The sequence below is a fragment of the Musa acuminata genome, chromosome BXJ2-9 (genome assembly GCF_036884655.1).
Source record: "Musa acuminata AAA Group cultivar baxijiao chromosome BXJ2-9, Cavendish_Baxijiao_AAA, whole genome shotgun sequence".
NCBI classification, from domain to species: Eukaryota; Viridiplantae; Streptophyta; class Magnoliopsida; order Zingiberales; family Musaceae; genus Musa; species Musa acuminata.
The window spans coordinates 4833541-4854966 of NC_088346.1; the positions used below are offsets into that span (position 1 = coordinate 4833541).

At 40.3% G+C, this 21426-nt stretch overlaps 2 protein-coding genes and 1 pseudogene across 4 annotated transcripts; 2 read left to right on the forward strand and 1 right to left on the reverse strand.

The window, feature by feature from the left end:
- Positions 1–7323: 7323 nt before the first annotated feature.
- On the forward strand, positions 7324–9334 carry LOC135622709 (uncharacterized). Its single transcript, XM_065124777.1, has 2 exons — positions 7324–7805; positions 7968–9334. The coding sequence occupies exons 1-2, from the start codon at positions 7737–7739 to the stop codon at positions 9066–9068; spliced, it is 1170 nt and encodes a 389-aa protein (XP_064980849.1). The 5' UTR covers positions 7324–7736; the 3' UTR covers positions 9069–9334.
- Positions 9335–9780: 446 nt separating this feature from the next.
- Positions 9781–15658, reverse strand: LOC135622708 (uncharacterized). 3 transcript variants are annotated; one of them, XM_065124774.1, is made up of 15 exons: positions 15438–15658; positions 14093–14242; positions 13846–13957; positions 13595–13762; positions 12392–12496; positions 12121–12204; positions 11553–11668; positions 11377–11478; positions 11187–11300; positions 11045–11101; positions 10890–10956; positions 10755–10808; positions 10594–10668; positions 10187–10222; positions 9781–10092 (listed from the first exon to the last, which is right to left on the reverse strand). In XM_065124774.1, exons 2-15 carry the CDS (start codon positions 14119–14121, stop codon positions 9973–9975), a joined length of 1239 nt encoding a protein of 412 aa, XP_064980846.1. In that variant the 5' UTR covers positions 14122–14242; positions 15438–15658; the 3' UTR covers positions 9781–9972. The 3 variants fall into 3 exon arrangements, with proteins under 3 accessions (XP_064980846.1, XP_064980847.1, XP_064980848.1); XM_065124775.1 differs by having other exon boundaries at positions 14093–14245; XM_065124776.1 differs by lacking the exon at positions 10187–10222.
- A 689-nt stretch (positions 15659–16347) lies between these two features.
- On the forward strand, positions 16348–19835 carry LOC135623992 (isocitrate dehydrogenase [NAD] regulatory subunit 1, mitochondrial-like; annotated as a pseudogene).
- Positions 19836–21426: the final 1591 nt, after the last annotated feature.

Consider the following 21426-nt stretch of genomic DNA (forward strand, 5'->3'; position numbering starts at 1 on the left):
ACGCTGATATTTGTACAGTAGCAATTGCTGAATTGATGTAAAAACTTTTCAAAAAAAAATTTTTTTTTTTTTTACATTGATCATATCATATCATATCGTGTCTATCAAAATCATCTTTTTAATGTTTACATGAGATCGTGTCTATCAAAATCATCCTTTTAATGTTTACATGTGATGAATTAATATTCTTTATTCTTTCACCTAATTTGATCTTCATCGAGTGTTTGACGAACCTTCATATTTATTTTAGTTTGTTTAGAGCTCTATGCTCTGGTCGTGGTCATTGTCCAAAGAGACTATGCTAACCTCCACCTTGATCTCTCTGCATAAGCTAATAGTGATCTCCATCGAGAAGTCGAATAAGGTGACGAGATCCTCTTCTAAGTGTATAGTAATGGATAAATTCTCATAGGTGTCTATGTCGTAGAGAATAGAAAGGATATTTATGAAATTATTAAAAATAAAAATACTATTTGAAAAAATAAAAATAAGGCACCTAATGGAAAAAAATAAAAAAATAAAAAAGATTTTTTTTTCAGAAAAAATCGTCGTAAATCATAAAATATATTTTATTTGAAAAAGTTTAGTATTAAACATTACTTATTATTATATTTTACTTTTTCCCACTACGTCAAAATATACACTGTTCCCTTCCAAAAACAAAACTTGAAAACCCCAACCGTCGTCCCCTCTCCTTGGGATCCTCTTCGTGTGTCGATCCTCTTCCGCGTGCAAAGGCCATCGGCGGTGCACCTCCTCCCTTCTGGCCGCGGTGCGTCTCTCTCTCTCTCTCTCTCTCTCCGTGCGTCCATCAGCGATTCTCCTCCGCGTGCAAAGGCGGTCGTCGGTGGGTCTCTCTCTACCCCTGTCGAGCCTCCCCAACAGGCCACCTCCCCTCCGCCCACACCCCATTGCCTCTCCCTGGTTCTTCCCAACAGAGACCCCTTCCCCCTCCTCCTCCGTTCCTCCCTGTCTCTCTCTGCTTCTTCCTCCAACAGCCCTGTTTCTTCAACAACAGGCCCCAACTTTCTCTCCCAGCAGCCACCCCTTCTTTCCTTCTTTCTCTCCCCGACTGCCCCATTCTTCTGCGCCTGACTTCTTTCTCTTCCCGGCATCCTCCATCCAACTTCCTCCTGAATTTAATGGAAACGTTAATTATTAATAATAATAGTTAACTTTTGTTAATTATTCTTGGACCCTTGATGTTCATCTTCTTTTTCTTTATTATTCCTGTTGTTTAATGTGAACAATGTAGTATTTTGATGCCTTGTAGATGGTTAAACAAATGTAATTCGAGTTCTTAGTGGTGCTATTTTGAATATAAAATGATATGAAGCTCATATATCGTTTAATTTTCTTAATTTTCTTTCTCCTTGCTTTTTTTTTTATATATAATTTTTGTATTGACCAACGCCTAGCACCTTTAACAAGACTGAATATAGCATATATGTTCCTTCAAATTATTGAATGTGACGACTAATAATCATGATTACTATAGCTAATTTGATTTTTTTAAAAACAAATATATGTATAAAAAATTAAAATATTCTTGGTATGTTGATTATTCATGTACAATGTATACAATTGTGATATATATGAAATTCTTCTGATATATAAGAATAGTATTTGACATTAAGTTAAAAAGAAAAGACAATCTTAAAGCTAATTATCTTTAATGAAGTACATTTTATAATTAATAATATTATGTGTTATGGCTGACTTCCAATGACAATGGATATACGAGGGAATTAAAAATTTTTCCCATCTTGCTTATTGGATGTCAAACTTTTTTCTCAGCAATTAACAAGAACATACAAGTATTTGGGACTGCTTTAAAATCTAAATATATATTTTATTTCAAAATTTTAGTATTATATATTATTTAAATATTTTTTCCTTCACAAGAAAGCAAGCCAAAACAATCCACACACATAAAAGATAACAAAATACCTATGATACTCATCATGTATATACACATAGAAAATCCATCTAAAATAAATAATTTGTATTTTTATTTTAAATTTAAGTTTATCTTCATCAATTAACTATTATTTAAATGTTTATTGAAATTTTGAAGAATTATTATTGTTCTTTTAAAATTCATTATGGTTATAAGATAATTAAAGATATTTTTTAAGTAGTTAAATATCTTTACAATTCTATAAAACTCCTTTTTAAGTTGTAGTTAATTATGATACATTGTTTGGCTCTATGTTTTGTATAACTTTCTTTACCTTCTCCTTAGGGACTGGTATCTAAAAAAAAAAATTCTATTTTTTTTCTTGGCTCTTCCCCATTCTTGGCTCGTCGTTCTTCCATGCCTCAATGATGATCAATTTCCTCTACTGTCGACAGATTTCTTGTTCTCTTTCGATCACTTCAGTCGTGAAGAGTCGTTTCACTACTGTCGTTTTCTATTCTTCTCTTCTCAAATTCTTGAAGCTGTTCTAGGGATGTATACATTTGGTGGATTGTTCTACTGCATGAGTGCAGCGGTGCTGTCTGCTATTGGGCGGGATAGGAAATGGCAGTGATTTCAATAGGCGCTCGGGCGCTCGCCTAGGTGCTCGGGCGAGACGAGGCGAGGCCCGAGTGCCTCGCTTCACTTCCAAGCGGCACGCTTCAAAGAGGCGTCACCTGGGCACTCGCCCGAACCCAGGCGTCAGGCGCTTCGGGCGAGCGCCTGGGTTAAACCAGGCGACCGAACCAACGTTTTAGGTCTGGCTCGGTCTCCGGTGTTCAATCGAACCAACTAAAGCATCGATATCAGCAACCGCTGTCCAACCCTAACCCTACTCGCGTTCACGCTACCGCTGCTGCTGCTCACTGTCGTTGCCGCTGTCACCGCTCCCGTTGCCGCTGTCGCCACTCTCCACTGTCGCTGTCACAGCTCGTCGCTCCCATTGTCGCTGCTCGTCGTTGTCGCCACTCGTCACTCCCACTGTCGCTGCTCGTCACTGTCGCCACTCGTCGCTCCCACTGTCGCTGTCGCCGCTCCCGTTGCCACTGTCGCCACTCGCCGCTCTCGCCGCTGCTGCTCACTTTTACCGCTGTCGCTGCACCCTCGGTCTTCCCTTACACTCCTCTTCCTTCTCCTCTTTCGAAAGTATACTGTTAACAGTATACAGTATATTAGTAACAGTAATGTATTTGTATTTATTAGATTAATGATATATTATTTTTGATTTTAATACTATTAAATAATTATATTTATTAATTATATTATATATTTTAATATTTTAGCACCTCACTTCGCTCGGGCAAGCGCCTCGGGTGTTTTTGGACCTTGGCGTCTAACGCTTTTTAAATCACTGGGAAATGGTATGTGCTCTCTCCGGTTGCTTCTTTATCTTGTTTATCCCTCGGGACATGGCGTTGATTTCGGATGAGATTCTTGAGCAGTCATGCGGAAAACCTCAGATCAGTCACCAGAGTCGACCAATTGAACAATTTGGGTGAGTGTGTGCCCCTGTCTGAAATTCTTGTTGTAATCATCTTTGTAGACATAGGGTTATCTGAGTGGGATATGGTTTTGGGACTTTATTGCTGTCTGATTGAAGCATATGAAGCTTACTTTTTTAGGAAAATCTTACCCTACTTTGTTTTGCATTGGATTGTTTTAACATTTCATACCGAGAATTGTTGTAGTACCTAGGGGTAAGGGAAAATGATTATGTTTGAGATATCTATAACACCACATGAATGCCCTTATTTTAGCTACTTGACTATTTGGGTGGATATTTGTATTGAATATTGGAGGTTTGTGTTTTGGAATAATCTATCTGCGTTGACCTTATCGTTGAGATTCGTCAAGCTATTTACATGGCTTAAACTTTGGTCACCTACGTTATATAGGAACAACATTGTACACACTATAACTAATACTAGTAGATTTTGACCCCTTTTTTTTGGGTCTATGCTGCTTGAGACCTTGACTCATTGAATTTCATTGGAATCCTTGATGTAACGATGTTAATTAGCAAGATGCATATTATTTATTTTATAGTACCATAATTTAAATTTTGATTAGAAATTTTTGTGCAAAAAGTACCTTCCGTTGTCTTCTTGTTCTAGATGCAAATTTGCATTTTAAGACAGAGCAATTTGTGGAATTAATATTAAAATATTTGATGAAATATTAATCGTTAGATCTTGGATTATCTTACCTGCTGGTTTAATTCATTTGTTTCTTTTTCTTTTACATTGTGCTATCTTGTTTCGTCATTCTTTAAGATGCTTCTTGCAAGGTCCTTGTTGTTAGTGTAACTGGACGAGTTGGCTCAGAAACACCAATCAACTGTGAGCAAAGTCGTCTGAAAAGTGTTATAGTTACAGAAACAGTAATTCTTTATTCACAAGTTTTTTGACTGCTCTAAAGGTTTCAATATTTCTAAGTTGGCAATTATGTATGTTCTGTCTAATGTGATCCCCTCATCTGATACTTCTTCAGTACGAATGAATATTCATGATCCGTAATCCTGCTGGAGGCTGGGAAAAGAATTCTGCTCTGATGCATTCCAGGAGCAAGGAGGTCCCTTGGTACTTAGTAAGTGTTGGTTTTGATTATTCTTATCCAGGCACTAGTGTTTTTATTTGTATTACTATAAATGAACTAATTGCTAAAATTAAATCACATTTATAATATATTTTATCTGATTAAATATGATCATATAATCTAACGTGCTGCAGTGTCATTTTTAGTTATTTAAAGTAGCAGGAACGTGTAGTACAGTAGCAGATCAAATGACAATAAAAAACAAAAGCAACTCTATGTTGCTGTTGCAGAAACAATCAACGGCAGGTAGAAGATTCCACAGAAAAACAAATCAACGGGAATTCCGGGAAAATGTAGCATGGTGGCACATCAGAACAACAGTACTTCTCGATGCAAAGTTCAATCATCTACAGCTACTTTATGCTGCAGCAACAAAAGCAGGTAAAAGAGTCCACAGTGCAGTCGACCGAACATGTAGCACAGTGGCAGATCAATACAATAAGACTTTAGATGCAGTGTCATCGTCAATCATCTAAAGCAACTTCATGTTGGCTGCTGCAAGAACAACGGCAGATAGAAATGTCCACAGTGAAGTCAGCAGGGATTACCCGAACATGGAGGGAGCGGATTAGCGGATCAAAATGACAGCACTTTCTGATGCAGTACAATTTTGAACTATCCAAGGCAACTTTATACTGCTGTTGCAAGAATAAAGAAGACAGAAGAACATGTTTCAGGGTAGCAGATCAGATACTTTTTGGTGTTGGCAGCATCGTCTTTAACTATCTAAAGCAACTTTTGCTGGACAGTAGGAGCTGCTGTAATTATTAATCAAGTGCAGAGCATTAGTCGAGATAGAGTAGCAGATCAAATACTTTTGGTGCAGCAGCATCATCTTCTTTAACTATCAAAAGCAACTTTTGCAGGACAGTAGGAGCTCTGCTGTAACTACTGATCGAGTGCGGAGAATGAGTTCAAACAGAGTTGGCTGTACGATCTTTTCTTGATGGCTACTTTTGACACCATGCAGCGGTGAGATGCTTGTGCACCGTTTGAGGTCCACCAGGAGAGCTTGGTGTTACAAGTGGTCCAATTCGGTCTCCAGCCATGGTGAGGACAAAGAAGCCAACGAGCAAGTGAGGCTTGATGCAGACGGTGAACATTTCATATCATCGCGAGTGCGAGTGACCTCCACAAGCATGTGTTGTGGGGTGTGATGAGACACTTGAGCTTACTTGGGGATTCCTTTGTATATATGTATGCATGAAGGCATGTGATTATGTTGTTTTCTTAACCTCTCCCTCCTAATAATTTTCTATAATGCAATGACTTTGTGGGCCCTTAAGCTCCACATTTATCCTTGAGAAAAAAAATCATCTTTCACTGGTCGGTCATTCTCTTCGATCATGATTTTTTTGGTGTAATTTTTTTTTTTAACTTGTAGAATAATACAATAATTAACTTAGATATCTCAATGAAAACATGATCATATATATATATATATATATATATATATATATATATATATATATATATATATATATATATATATATATATTCTTCTTAGATATAGAAACTTGTTAGTATATCATGGTAGTTAATCTCTGTTAATTACCATAAGTCAAATGTAGTTGAAGCTTTAATTTTGTGATGATGATGATGATGATGCTGCAAACATATCATTTCAGATCAAATCCTTTTCAGTTGTGTTTTGACTCTGACCAAGTCCAAGCATTCATGATCTTGCACCGTGTAAGCACACAAGTCTGCCGATCGAAGCTATAGAAAGAAAGAGTCAAAATGTGTGTTGAGGTTTTGTCATGATAAGTGACTCATCTGCATGCTCAAAAGACATGAACTCTCCATATATTGAATCATCAAGGTACAAGAAATATTCCTGTCACATCCCTTTGAGATAGGAGGACTCCCAATGCACGCAAAACCTCAAGATCTTTTCTACCTACGCAATCCAACTTGCCCACTCGAGCAATTAGGATGCAACACCAAGTCGCGGAGGTCAACGACTCGGAACAAGTTTAGGCAGTGTGATCGTCAACGGTGAACGGGCCAAGTCGTCGAAGACTCGATTGGCAAAGACTTCGTCCATCACACGTTTTCATGTTGTTATCTTATTTACTGCTTTGCTTTGATAAATTGCTTAACCTATAAGATTTAGTTCACGAGATTTCTGCCGACGCAACACACGAAAACGATTCTTAGCTAACATTTTGTATTTGCGATGGAGCATTCAAAAGATTTGAACATTGCCACTTCTCAATCCCTTTCATAATATGCATGTATTATTTATTTTCCAAGTCAAGACTCTCTCTCTCTCTCTCTATCTCTCTCTCTCTCCTTTTGACCTATTTATATGGCTCGAATATGAAATGATTAATGTACTTCGTATTAAAAATAATTCTCTCAACTCCAATCCAACTCACTTACACATATGATTAAGCATGTCAACCTGTTGATGACACAAACACAAACCCACTTATTAGGCATAATCAACACCAATTAATTTTATCTAATTGGGATTCATTTAAGAATATTTTGAATGTAATTTAATATAATAAATAATAATAATAAGACTAACAACGGGAAGGAGTTAACGGAGTTATGACGGGAGATTAACATGGTGACGAAAACAGGCCGGCCGGAGTACGTTACGACGTGGTGACTAAACGACGCGGCCCATTAAATGCCGCAACGCATACCCTGTCTTTGGAACCGACGAGGAAGCCTTCGATCGACGCGGCTCCCCCAATAGCCCTTTCTCCGTCTCCTTCTCCGTGTTGTATTCGCGCTATATGAGAGCCCGACGCGCCCCACTTCCCTACCTCATCTTCTCGTCTCCTCATCTGCTCTGCTCTTGTTCATCGAATGCTCATTAGCTTCGAGATTTGAGTGGTAGGCCGTTCGCCGGTAACAAGAGGGAAAAAAGATAGAGCTTTGGGGCAGACGTAGTGGGGAAGAGGTTTGAGGTGTTTGTTCGGTGTTATTTCTGGTATAGAGAGAGAGAGAGAGAGAGAGAGAGAGAGGATACTACTACAGTAATCAGAGAGGGGGAGAGAGAGAGAGAGAGGGCGGGCGGAGATCGGATTGATCGGGCACATCGTTTTGTGGCTGCGGGATCCGATCGGCGCCGGGAAGTATCGGTGTGGAGGAATTTGGCAGAAAGGCGGATCTTTTTGGAGTAAAGGTCGATCCTTTTTGTTGCTGGCGAAGTGCTTTCTTCAGAATGACGGAAGCGGGGTGCCCTTATTGCTCCAAGAAGACGGATGATATCTGTGAGAACGTCTGCGGCGGGGTAATCTTCCTCTTTCTGTTTCTGTAACTCTTGTGAAAAGATCTGAAAAGCTGTGTCTTTGTTCAAAATCTAATCTTTATTTTGTGCGATTCGTGGCGTTTGAGCCCGTGTTCATGTTTTGCTGTTATTGTAGCCTTACGCTGTGTTCGGACTCTGTTGCAGGCTTCAAGGGCAGCTCTGAGCATGTCCCGGCGGCTCCGGTGCGCCCTCCGGTGCTTCGATCTCAAGGCATTACTGTTGCTCTTCGTCGGTATCCCCATCCTTGTCTTCGTCATCTACGTCCACGGCCAAAAGTTCACCTACTTCCTCCGGCCGCTGTGGGAATCCCCCCCTAAACCCTTCAGGACCATACCGCACTACTACCACGAGAACGTCTCCATGGAGCACCTGTGCAAGCTCCATGGCTGGGGCGTCCGGGAAACGCCAAGGCGCGTCTTCGACGCCGTCCTCTTCAACAATGAGCTCGACATCCTCCAAGTGCGGTGGAACGAGCTCAGCCCCTTCGTCTCCGAGTTCATTCTGCTCGAGTCCAACTCGACCTTCACCGCCTTGAAGAAGCCCCTCCTCTTCGCGAGCAATCGCCGCCGCTTCAAGTTCGTAGAGTCGCGGTTGACCTACGGGACCGTCGGGGGGAGGTTCGTCAAAGGGGAGAATCCGTTCGTCGAGGAGTCGTACCAGCGAGTGGCACTGGATCAGCTCATCAGGATCGCCGGCATCAGCGACGATGACCTGCTGATCATGTCGGATGTTGATGAGATCCCCAGTGGCCACACGATCAACCTGCTCAGATGGTGTGACGAGATCCCGGAGAAGCTTCATCTCCAGCTTAGGAACTACCTCTACTCCTTTGAGTTCCACCTTGATGATGACAGTTGGAGGGCTTCGGTCCACCGATACCGAGCTGGGAAGACCAGGTACGCCCATTTCCGGCAGTCCGATGACCTGTTAGCTGATTCTGGGTGGCACTGCAGCTTCTGCTTCCGGCACATCAGTGAATTTACCTTCAAAATGAGAGCATACAGCCATGTCGATCGTATCAGATTTGCCTATTACCTTAATCCCAAGAGAATTCAGGATGTCATCTGTCGAGGAGCAGACCTTTTCGATATGTTTCCTGAGGAGTACACATTCCAAAAGATTATTGCCAAGTTGGGGCCAATTCCCAGTTCATACTCTGCATTAAACCTTCCGGGTTACCTAATTCAGAATGCTGACCGATACAGATACCTCCTTCCTGGGAACTGCAAAAGAGAAAGTGGCTGAGTGAATCAATGGCATTGTAGATTGATGGCAATGGTATGAGAAAATGATAGTCTTGTATTGGATATGAGCATCTGACACAGGTGGATGAATTCTTGGGAAGGAGAGGGCAAGCATGGAGTTTTGTCATGTACATATGCGCAATAATATTTAGTAGAGCTGATAGTTGTTTCCATCTGTGTGCACACAGGTCACTAAATGAGCGCAGTTTTGTCATGTACTCTTCTATCGATTCATTAATCGATTCATTTTCATTTCTTTGATCGTAATATATGATATGGTTGAGATCCCCGATGGCTTGTTTCGATGATATGTGAGGATATATATCTTTGTTAATGTTTTGCATGTTGTTTTTTTTTGTATTGGCATATGCATAATCATCAGGAAGAAAATACATGAAGTTACTTCAAAGGGAATTTATCTGTTCATTGTAGTAATTCCAATTCATGGCATCCTTCAAAGGAGGTATCACAAGTAGTAAGGCATCTCCAAACATCAGAATTCTCTAAAGGACTAGGAAGGAGTCCAGCATCTCAGATCCACATACTTAATAGCAAACTATTTGTCTGTCCTGAGTTGTTCAGATACTTCCTTTAGAGATAAATATTCCCTGGTTATGCTTTCTAAGAATCGAGTGTTTGAGGATAAATATTTGAAGACTTCTTCACTGTTATTACTTGGCAGTACTGTGTTCCTTCATCAAGATCATCACATTAAAGAAATGTTCTGAACTCCCTTTTCTTAACCTCAACCGTAATAACTCCTCACAAAGATAATTATGTTAAATTTAATCATCCAGAAACAAAAATAAAAAGGGAGTTAACGTTGGGGTTGTCCATACAGAGAATATGTGATTGCTTCTACCGCTGCAAGCTGCTTCACTGCACCAGCAAAAGAGTTGATCATGTTATGGTCCACATAGCTGTCGCTTCAGGGGGAGCATCCCCATCTCCCTGTAGTATGCTTTCTCTGCATCTGCCATTCGAGTTCCGAACGTCGCCGCCTCTTCGTAGCATCGTTGCCTCACCTGGTAGCATCAACAAAACCAGAAACCAATGTCAAGTCGTCATGGCATGAGAAGGAGGATGCAAATAAGAGAGAAGACATGTAATCTATTATACCCCTTGCCTTGCTGCCTTTTCATTCTTTCCTTTGCCCTGTAGAACATGAAAGACTCATGATACATACAAACCAGAAAGATAGAGATCTTTCTATCAACCGTAAGGCCTATTTACAATCATGATCTTTACCGATTAGACTAGTTAATATCTTCAAAAAAATTTAGAGGGATTTTTGAATCCTCAACTATAAATGAGTCTGATTTATTATCTATCACTAGGCCAATATTCAGGTAAAAAAAATATCAAATAAAATTTTGAACCTTCGATCTTCCATGAGTGAGTTTGATATATCATCACTGGATCAATACTAATACTTTTTGAAGTGTAAGAATACTAATGATATTACATTAGGTCTGTTTTTTTTTTAATGCTGGTAAAGATAGGGGAACAGAGCAGTCATCTCCTACCTGGTTTCCAAGTGAAGGGATGTTTAGATGAGCAATCCATTGAGAATCCACAACGCCAATTGTCTCATGGGCAGACTACACATACAATAAACGATCAAGATCAGGCAAAACAGTAAGGTTTATTGCAGAAGAAGCTCGACTTCAAAATGTACACCGAGTACCTCCACACATCTCCTAAAAGCAAAGTCAAGACCCCATCCATGAACCAAGTCATTCTGCGACAGCAACCAGTAGTTGCAATTAAGCTGAGATAGAGACCAGGAGCTACGCAAAGTGATTGATATAGATTGACGTACCTGAATCATATGCCATACACAGCGCCACGCATCTCTGGAGAACACAGGTGCCATTATCTCTACGAATCTATTCATGGCATGACAAGGAAGACTCAGTCCTGGTAAGCACAAAATTCTGAGGCAGAATGGGTGAGAAAGAGTAGAATGGTTCCTACGAGGAGCATGGCGGACGACAAGGGTCAGAGCACCTGCCGGGTTTCTCCTCCGTCTCTCTGTTGAAAACCCATCCACCCATTAGTATAATCTTTCATTTGGCAAGAATGCAAAAGTATCAGGCCTGCTGATAATAGCGCTCACCGGTGGACTTCATGGTCTCTTCTCCTCTTAGTCATTTGCCATGTTAATCCAGTGCTCGGATCTACTCCCGGTTGTGATATCTCCAGCCTATGCTTCTTCACAATCTTAATATACCTGAAAGTAGAAAGTTGTGTCTGAAAGGATGTGTTCACAAGGCGGAATGCACACATGAACTATGGCAAACGCTCACTCTTCTGCATCGAAATGTTCAACTCCTAGATCTTCATCCCATATAAATATGTAATCATATGGAGCGACAATGTCAGGTTGCAAGAATCGCTTGGCATACCACCTTGAGATACACAGATGAGTGTTAAATATGTATATCAATAACATTGCTATCAGAAAAATGCTTCCTTCACTCACCATTTAGTTTGTTTCCTAGCGCTAATATGAATAGCCCGTTTGGACCACTCGAATTCATCCCACTCACTTGTTTGACCATCATAATGGAACAGCAAGATCGTAAAATTTTCAGAGAACTGTAAAATCATGAGACTCTAGTCAGGCTATGATTTATCGAAAAATAAAAATCAAATATCAGTGTCAAAAGCTATCGAAGATGGTTCATCTGCCGTCAAACAAGTAGTATCGTGCACAATTAATATAATAGGTTACTAAAATTGATGTATCATTATATTTTGAACATGGCTTTTACATTAATTGAGAACTCATTATTTTGCTCAAAATAAACTATGGATGCTCAGTAACTGAGATCCTAATTATCTGATGCACATTCATGTGCATGAGAACTTAAGAATGACTAGAAACTGGATAGGAAATGAGTTTCTGCAGTCAAGTCTTACACTACTAAGATTAAGTAGAAGAAGAACTATATGATTAAGAAGCATACTATATCTAACATACACAGTCGAACAAATTGTCCTAATTACTGGAAAGATGGCTAACAATTCAAGTTTGCCCCTTCGCTAACCTTTTTGACTGCTGCATCAACAATCTTTTTTTGGCGAAGTCCAACAGTGAATGAAACCAAGTATTTCTGGAGGATGTGTAAATCCTGCAATTCACCAAACAATGCGTCATTATGTCATGAAACTGAAAGTGGAGATGAAAACAAGAAGAGACCATTAGCTATTGGCATACCAGTGGCAGTAGCACATGCATGTTTATTCAGATACACTGGCAGCATCATGATCCATGAATTATTTTTGGCATGAAAGCAACATACAACCATATCAACATACCTCACTTGGCTTCCCCCACAGCCTGCGTTGGTAAAGATCTGATTCAGATACCACCATGCCCGGTGGTAGTCTTTCTGCACCTCGGGGATTTGTTGAAACATATATCTATACCAAATAGGCAGAAAATTAAATTCACCAGACATAACATGATGAAAATAACTTGAGTATGTAGTCTAATGCAAAAAGCAAGAAGCTAAGATGTTTAAAGAAGAGTGTAAAGATAAAATAAGAGGGACCATACTGAAAATTCTGCCATTAAGGTAACATATTATGTACCTGCAACTTAACAGATGGAGGAATAGTCAAAGATCACATATTCAAATTATGAGCATTTAATTACATAATGGTCCTCAAATTATGGCCATGAACATGAGAAGTCTGAACATAACTGCAGTCATTGCACGTCCATAGAATTGACCTCCACAAGCAATCATTTGGAAGGTTTGCACGATCTGAATGAACCAACACTTTTTCTATGAGTCATTTATCATTTTGATACATGAACTTTGATTCTTAAAAGAATTACCAATCAGATCACTGCTACTAATTCACACAAACTCCATACTACCTAAAAAGTTTGGGTGGACAAAGTAAAAAAAATTAATTCAGCTAATATTTGCAGAGGCATGAACATTAGAAAAAGGGTTTCAGTTGAGCCTCCTGGAGGCTCAAGAAAGAAAAATCTACCAAGTACTATTCACATATAGCATAACCTGAATTATAACAATAATGATCGGAGACAACGAAATTCTGTAATATGATGGTCCATGATCACCGTGCAGCTTGACTTCTACATAAGATAGCAGCTGATCTGGTCCCTGTTTCATGACACTTGAATGGAAGCATCTTGCTATTATTCCCTTCTATAATTTGATAAAAAAAACCTTAACAGTATATTAGACTAAGAGTTTAAAATCAGCTCAGTATGTTCATTTACATTCTGCTGTTGCAGTGTAAATCAAATCTATCAAACCTGGTCTATTACATTTACATGGATGTTCCTCATGTGAACTATCTCCAATATCTACTCCGTAGAAGCTCAGTATCATTAAAGCTCATAAACTCTATTTTAAGGTGAATCATAAGTGCAACATACATGAAACAAGATAAGAAGAACAATTGGATTCTATAACAAGAAAATGGTTCCATAAAAGACCTCATGATAGATCTCGCAGTTAATTTAACATAGAAATATAAAAGTACCTCCAGATTATTGTTAGAATGTAGTCTTGTATTGTTACTGCTGTGACTGAGACTATTGTTAGAATGTAGTCTTCTATTGTTGCTGCTGTGAACGTGTCCAGAAGTCGAAGTGTCGAGACTTGGGCTATCTTCCTCCGTGCATACAATGATGCTACGGGGAAAGTGGAGCTGACGAGTTAAGCAGATAGAATTTTCAGGTCTAATTTTGGAAATAAACAAAGTTAATCATTCAGAATAATTTGACAATGTACCTTTGTTATGTTGACTGCGGGAAGTGAGATTCCAATGAAGTAGCCCAAAACAACTCCGATAGAAACTGCTATGATCAACTTCATGCTCTCGTTGGGTTGTGAAACAGGTCCACTGCAAGCCATGATAAACAGAATAGGATAGTGGTCATATGATGACGAGATGCCATTCAATAGAAAGAAATGTCATCTCTAATTTGCAACATATATTTGATAGCTCTCAGAGAAAGTAACCAGATAATCTACAAACCTGGGTGCAGGGTTTCCAAATCTTGCCATAATTATGACCCAGGTCACAAAGACAGACTGATTCTTGCCACTGGAAGCTGCTCTACAGTGCTCAAAAATTTCATGATCACAAGCTCCTCAAAGAGAGAGGTAGGCCTTCCTCACGACCAAACTGCTACAGAACATGGATAAAAGTGGTATATATATATGATGTAAATTGATAAGGCTAAAAGAAATTAATTTGTTAAACATGCATCCAAAGACTCGTGAAAAATTCAAGGCGGCAGCATGTCTGTTCTGATGAACCTGTGTGCTAAACAATCATTGAGATCTCAGTCGAGCATTGGCAGAAGAAGAAGAAGAATCTCGGACCCAAAAAGGATCCGGTCTTTGGTGAGTTATGTAGACGGACATAGGAAGGGCCTGCAAAACATTTATATTATAATTTCTATCTTGGATACAATCCGGTCTATGTTCGGTGTAAAGGTAGCTGATAGTGTCAACCTCAAAGAATGAGTCATATACATCAAAATGGTAGCCGAATTGAAGAACTAACTAGGAAAGCTAGAAGACAACAAAATCGAAGGTTCTGTTCCTGCACCATGGTTTCTTTTGCAGTTTGACTTAAATGTCTGTTGGCACAGTGGTGCTCATTCAACACCTCGAGTACATATTCAAGATGCATCATGAACTTTTCCTGAAGAAGAGTGAGAAGGTTCTCACAATGATATGATTCATGCAGAGCCGTTGCCTTTGCTTGATATCTATTAAACTGCCAGTCAACCTGCTACTTCGATAAAGTGTTTCTCAAAGGATTTCTCTTGAAATGAGTATGTTTGGTATTCGGTATGAACTTCGTGACGCTAATTTCTTTAACATTAACAAAGGAATCCTATATAAGTCCTCTTGACTCAAGTAGATTAACTCTTTCAGCTCACATCCCCTTCTGTTCCTGCTATTACAAGGAATAAGCGGATCGATGACTTGACTGCAATTTCTCAAATCAATGGCAAGTAAATTGCATCCGAAGCTTGGCATGTAAAAGAGGGAAGCTTCCAAGTCAAAAAAAATCCCTTTTGTTTACTCGCTTTTCAGCGGTTACAACTAGCTTTAGTTGAATAACGCACCATTTACCGTTTCTTTCTTCGATCAGGATAAAAATGCGCTCGAAGTCCATTTCTAATATTATGGTAATAGAAGACCCACACATGATAGAAAACAAAAACACAAAAACTTTCTGCCGAATGATCTCCTTTTGTCACCAAATCCCTAGGAATCGCGGAAGAAGGACCAAGAGAGATACTCGAGCGTTAACTCCGATTCGAAGCAAAGCAAGTCAAGAACAAAGCAGAGATTCGCTGGCGCACCTGGGAACCAGGGCCGTCCGACCTCCCACAAGACGAAACCTTAGAAGCGGAATTTGCCCCTCGGTGCGCCGTCACCTCCGAGGAGAAGTGTGAGAAGCCTACGCGGGAGGGATTGGAGCACTCGCGCCGTCGACCCCCCTACGAACTCGTGAGCCGTTTCTTGCGGGGAAGAGGAAAACCAACGGAGAGGGAGCGAGAAGAAATGACGAGGAAAACGAAACGCAATGAACGTAATATGGGTGAGTGAGACTGGCCGTTGAGAGCCGTGGAATTCAGTTACGGAACGGCCACTCGTGTCCGGAGATCGACTTCACTCCGCAATTATTGTGGTCCAATGCGGGTCGGATCTTTTCGGATAAAAATATGCCATCCAATATGTTGCGTATACAAAAGTAAGCATATGTGACGGAAATGTTACCACTTTATAAACGGTTTAGAAGATCTGACCCGACCCGACCAGACCAAAGCTCACGTTTGACTAACAAATCGGTCCAACGCATGCGTTCGATGTGCGTAGCATGCTGGGGTCTAGCGAGCCGGGTTTGCGTTCGGACGACCATGATGAGATGATCAAGAAGACTTGATCGTTCAAGGACGGCTCAAGATCACTTCCGATGCTTCGAGCCAAGCTCAAGAGAGAGACGCTTGCCCGTGGGTCCCCACATGGGGGAGCTCGAGGGTCTTCGATGACGTCGATGGATTTTCCTGAATCGTGCGGGACCGAGACAGCGTTATATATAATCATAACGTCGATGCCATTGTTAAGTCGATCACCTCACGATATAAACGTTATACAATCATACCGTTGAGGTCCGGATAAATCCAGGCGTTTCTATGGCTCCATTAATTGCTCAATAAAATGACTATAAAACCCCTTTATTGAGGTCAGTTGCTCTTTCTCTCTCCTTGAACCCTATCCCCTCGAATCGACGGCCCAAAGGCCAATATCGCAAGGCGAGCACCTTCGCTTCTTCGCCACCTTCTTCGTGATGCGGCCGGCATCGTCTCGCCGCGGTCGCGGCGGGCCCCTCCCGAGGCCTGGTGTTCCGTGACCTACATTCCCCGCATCGTCTACTTCGAGACCTATGAGGTCCACGGCGACATGACCACGGTGCCCGGCGGAGGTTATCGAGTCGATCCGGATGAACAAGGTCTGCCTCAAGGGCGGCCTCAGGACGCCGGTGGGCGGAGGGGTCAGCTCCCTCAACGTGTAGCTAAGAAAGGAACTCGATCTTTACGCGTTGATCAGAGAGAATACCGAGGGGGATTACTCCGGTCTGGAGCACGAGGTCGTTCCTGGCGTCGTGAAGAGTCTCAACGTATGTGGCTTTCCATTTCTGCCAAAGCTTTGTGAGTTGGAAACTTGGAAAAGGAAATTTTCCTAATACTTATTATTACAATTCCCCAACTTTATAATCCTTTTCTGTGACCTGTATGGTTCTCGTACAAGAAATGGAATTCGAATTGTCACTCTAATTGCTGATGTATGATGTTCTTTTCATTATTGTTTGCATAGGATTTTCTTGTTCTTGTGGATCATTAGTTGATGTAGATAAAAATGTGTTTGACCGGTCACAAGTACCGAGAGAGCGTGTTGAGGCAAGTAAGTGCATGATCATTTTCGTAACAGTAATCAGTAGGTAGTGGCAAAGAGGAGGTGGTACTGGTGGTGGAGAATGCCTAAATGTGGTGGAGATGAAGGATGATGGTGAAGGGGATTGAGCAAATTGACTGAATGTAAAGTTACTTCTTCTTTTTTTTATATTTTGGGACTTGATTCATGTTTTTCTTGTAGTATTACAAATTAAATTAGCAGAATTGACATGGATGGCTATAGATACTGTTTTCTCAATCAAGCTAGCTGACTCCTATGGATGATTTTCTATTTGGTGTGGTAGTCACCCTTGCATACAATTATCACTGTTTTTCTATTTGGTGTGGCAGACACCAGCCTTTATATGTGTGTTGGCTTCCTTTTTTACTTTAAGTAATAATATCACAGTACATTAAAATTTTACTTGTTAACCATCTTTGTAGGATCCCTTCCATCTAATTCCTACCTTTTGTAACACGGTGATTCTGTTGAACATGATTCTGTTGAACATAACGTTCATTGTTGGGTTCTCACTCTAGAGTCTACACACCTATATCCAAGTCCTTGCAGAGTCCTGTTACGCCTGGTACTTCATAAGTTCAATATTAGAGCCCACGACTCTTAAACGATGGATTGCATCAACAATTGATTCAAAGAATTGATGTGAAGGATTTTGATGACAGAAGTTGGATGGCAAATTTGATACAGTTGTGGGTGTGGGCTAACTTTATGCAATTTGTGGTATCTAATGCATGTAGAAGATCTGAAAGGCTACACTACAATAACCACAGCAAGTTGTCAGTTCAACTAGCCTAAGAGGTCATACCAGATGAACCATTCCATGAGCATATTGAAGAAGAGTGATTTGTTTATCAACTTCTCTTCGAAGAGCCACTGAAAGTGCAACAACAAATACAAAAGTTGGTTTTGCATATTTGGTGATCCTTATGTTGACATTCGGTGCAAAAGGAAGATCAAACTAATAATGGTAGCCATTGATGTTGAGAAAAAAAGAAAGATTAGCATGAGATTTGACAATTATGCACCAATTTTTATGCAGGGTTGTATGAAAGTGTTTCATGAAGCTTTGAACTTTGCTTAAAGCATAAACATATGATGTTTTGAGTACCTGACTGTTGCAGGCAGCAAGCTGATGCAATTCACAATAAGTAAGGTTTAGATGGACCTAAGATCTAGTTTGATCATATCATATCTAGAGCTCTAGAGCTTTTCCACCTATTTTTAGGATTTTTTTTGGTGGATTTTTATGGATTTTCTTTACTGTTAAAGAGGTCCAATATGTTTTGTTTTGAACTTGTTTGAATTCAGTGGGAACCATTTATATTATGTAATAGTTAGTTGATATTCTTTTTGGGTCTCTTTTAAAGAGTTAAAAGATGCCTTCATGTCAGTTTGCCCGGCACAGCTCTTTCTCGAATTATGAAACACAAGTATGCACTAGTTTGTTTTCTGTATCTCTGGTTTTGTTCACATGAGAAATAAGAGTTGCTGACCACTTTTCCTTCATTTGGGTGTTTGGGTTATCTTCGCTTCTCTTTCTCTATAGTTTTTTATGTTTCTTTCTAAACTTTTTGTATTTTTTTTCCTTTCTATTTGCTGTTTTCTTTAACCAAGATTTCTAAAAAGGGTATGATTCCTGTTGGGTTTTTCTATTTACCCCTCAAATAAAATCCTGGTGGTCGTCATCCCTGATATTGCATAAATACTGGCTTCCAATTGTTCTAGTATGCCTCAAAACATTATGTAGGATACCCTATAACCCTAATTAGGAACACTAGGCATCTTACTGCATTTCATCTTTTTGTGTGTGAAATCCTCTGGTTGCTAACATGAGGAAATGCAGAATTTCCACCATAAAGAAAGTCAGATGAATAATTTATCAGTTTAGTTGATTTGTACATGGGGATAGTTTATATCACGGTATAGAAAACCTTATGACACTTAAGATCCTTTGGAAAAAGCTCCCGATAACTTGCACACCTGAAACAAAACTTGAACCACTGATATAGAGATACTCAGTATCTTGGTAATCGACCAGTCAAATCCCCGACCAAACTGGGACTGTCCTTTTTTATCTCTTGCAGTCCAATGCTCTTAGAACGACTATAAAATCTAAAATCTATGAAACAAGATAGTCTCACTTTGTTTTGAAGTCCTCACTCCTTTCATTTTGTGTGATAGTTTTGCTTTCTTATTTTGATATCTTGGTTAATGTATCTTCGTTCAGCGATTTCTTTGCTTGCACATCGTCTGAAGTTATAGCTGTTACTTGCACTGTCTTTTTGAATTCTCGGTTGTCCATTTGTGTTTTAGTTGATAAATTTAGATGCAATGAGTCATTAAATTGTAGTAAAGCCATATAGCAAAATCAAATCTTCAGTTAGAGCAGTCTTGTATATTGAACTCCTTTCTTTGGTGATTGATGTCTTTCATTTCTCGCTTGTGTTTAGTCTTTTTTCCCCCTCTTTTTTATTTCTTGGCCTCTTGACATCTTTTTGCTAGGTGATAACAAAAGTTCTGTTCGATCGAATTGCCAAGTATGCTTTCGAGGATGCATGCCAATACTATGAAGCTTGCAGATGGACTGTTGTTAGAATCATACCGTGAGGTTGCAAAAACATATCCAGGGATAAAAAGTATAATGAGATCATTGTTGATAACTGCTGTATGCAACTAGCTTCAAAGCCTGGGCAGTCTGATGTTATGGTATGCTGCATCATATTTAGTTCACATTTAAAGTCCAGCTTTATTTTCCTTTAATGATATTTGTTTTTGCTTTGCGAGTTCTATGCCTCGGCAGCTATTGTCATACCTACTGTCAAATACTATATACACCACTATAACAAGTTTAACAGTTTACACACACTACTGTCATACCTTGGCTTTTTCAACCTTGGCTTTTTCTTTCAAGTTCTATTTGGACTGATCCTTTGATTGATTTGCCCCCTGTCTTGACACTTGCGGTCATGTCGATGACAAGCGGTTTCTCCGCTTGTTCTCGTGACAGAGAACACGTTACCGAGAAGTTATGGTCGGAGTCCCCGAGCTTCTGCAAGTACTCAACGGAGACGGCAAATGGAACTCGGAATCTCAGGTTGACGTTGCCCATCGCTGTAGAGGTGGAGAACGAGATTTGTTACCCATCGATTGTGGAGTTTATAAGGTATATGTACAAGTGTATTTTTGACACGTGGCAAACCTGTTCTGACAAAGGGCTAAGGTTTGTCACGTGTCAAAAATGCACTTGTACATATACCTTATAAACTCTGCAACCGATGGGTAACAAATCTCATTCTCCGCCTCTACCGGCGATGGGCAACGTCAACCTGAGATTCCGAGTTTCATTTGCCGTCTCCGTTGAGTACTCGTAGAAGCTCGGGGACTCCAACCAGAACTTCTCAGTAACCTGTTCTCTGTCACGAGAACAAGCGGAGAAACCGCTTGTCATCGACATGACCGCAAGTGTCGAGACAGGGGACAAATCAATCAAAGGATCAGTCAAAATGGAACTTGAAAGAAAAAGCCAACCTTGAAAAGGAGGGACAGAGGTAGGTATGACAGTAGTGTATAAATTGTTAAACTTGTTATAGTGTTGTGTATATAGTATTTGAATATTGGACCGTGTTAAGTTGTTCATCTTCCTTTAAGGTAAATGCATTTTTTTAATATCTAATAATTTGCCAAACATAGTAAGTATTAACAAACTTTTCTAACCATAGCCAAGGTGTCAAGCACGACTCGGTCCATTTGTCGATGTTCAAAACTCAGAGTTGGCTCTATGCACGCTTCATCTATCGATACGCATTCTGCTTCATCGTCGCTAGGCTCTTGCACACAGGCCTGAGTCGAGAGGGGAAGGGTCTCCCGACTTAGCCCCTCCAAATGTTAAGTTAGCACCGATGTGGTTTAAAAGGGTTAAGCTTTCTTGAAAAATCTCCTTCTCTCCATCAGAAGTGTTAGCTTTTATACCTGCGAGGATGAGTTAGCCGTATGGGGTCAATTAATTACAGTCTGTTTAAGCTTATGTGCGAGCATCAACCAACCTACACGGATCGGCGTCGCACGACGTCGCCCTGAGCTTTCCGGGATGATTATACCTGTGATGATATCGTTTCATATGGAAGGGGCCACGAGCGATTGTCCGCCACATTAGAGTAGAATGGTTCCTTCACGGAGTACGGCGGAAGACGAGGGTCAGAGCACCGGCCAGGTTTCTCCTCCGTCTCTCTGTCGAAAACCCATCCACCCAGTAGCATATCTTTCATTTGGCACGAATGCAATAGTGTCAGGCCTGATAATGGTGCTCACTTGCAGACTTCATGGTCTCCTCCTCTTGGTCATTTGCCATGTTAATCCAGTGCTTGGATCTACTCC

Bases quoted from the DNA above. Each gene is read 5' to 3' on its own strand.
- LOC135622709 (XM_065124777.1), top strand. From the start codon at position 7,737: ATGACGGAAGCGGGGTGCCCTTATTGCTCCAAGAAGACGGATGATATC. The intron at 7,806-7,967 runs GTAATCTTCCTC...ACTCTGTTGCAG, and splicing joins GTGAGAACGTCTGCGGCGGG to GCTTCAAGGGCAGCTCTGAG.
- LOC135622708 (XM_065124774.1), bottom strand. From the start codon at position 14,121: ATGGCAAGATTTGGAAACCCTGCACCCAG. The intron at 13,763-13,845 runs GTACATTGTCAA...TTAACTCGTCAG, and splicing joins CCGCAGTCAACATAACAAAG to CTCCACTTTCCCCGTAGCAT. The intron at 11,479-11,552 runs GTGAGTGAAGGA...GTGTATCTCAAG, and splicing joins GCTAGGAAACAAACTAAATG to GTGGTATGCCAAGCGATTCT.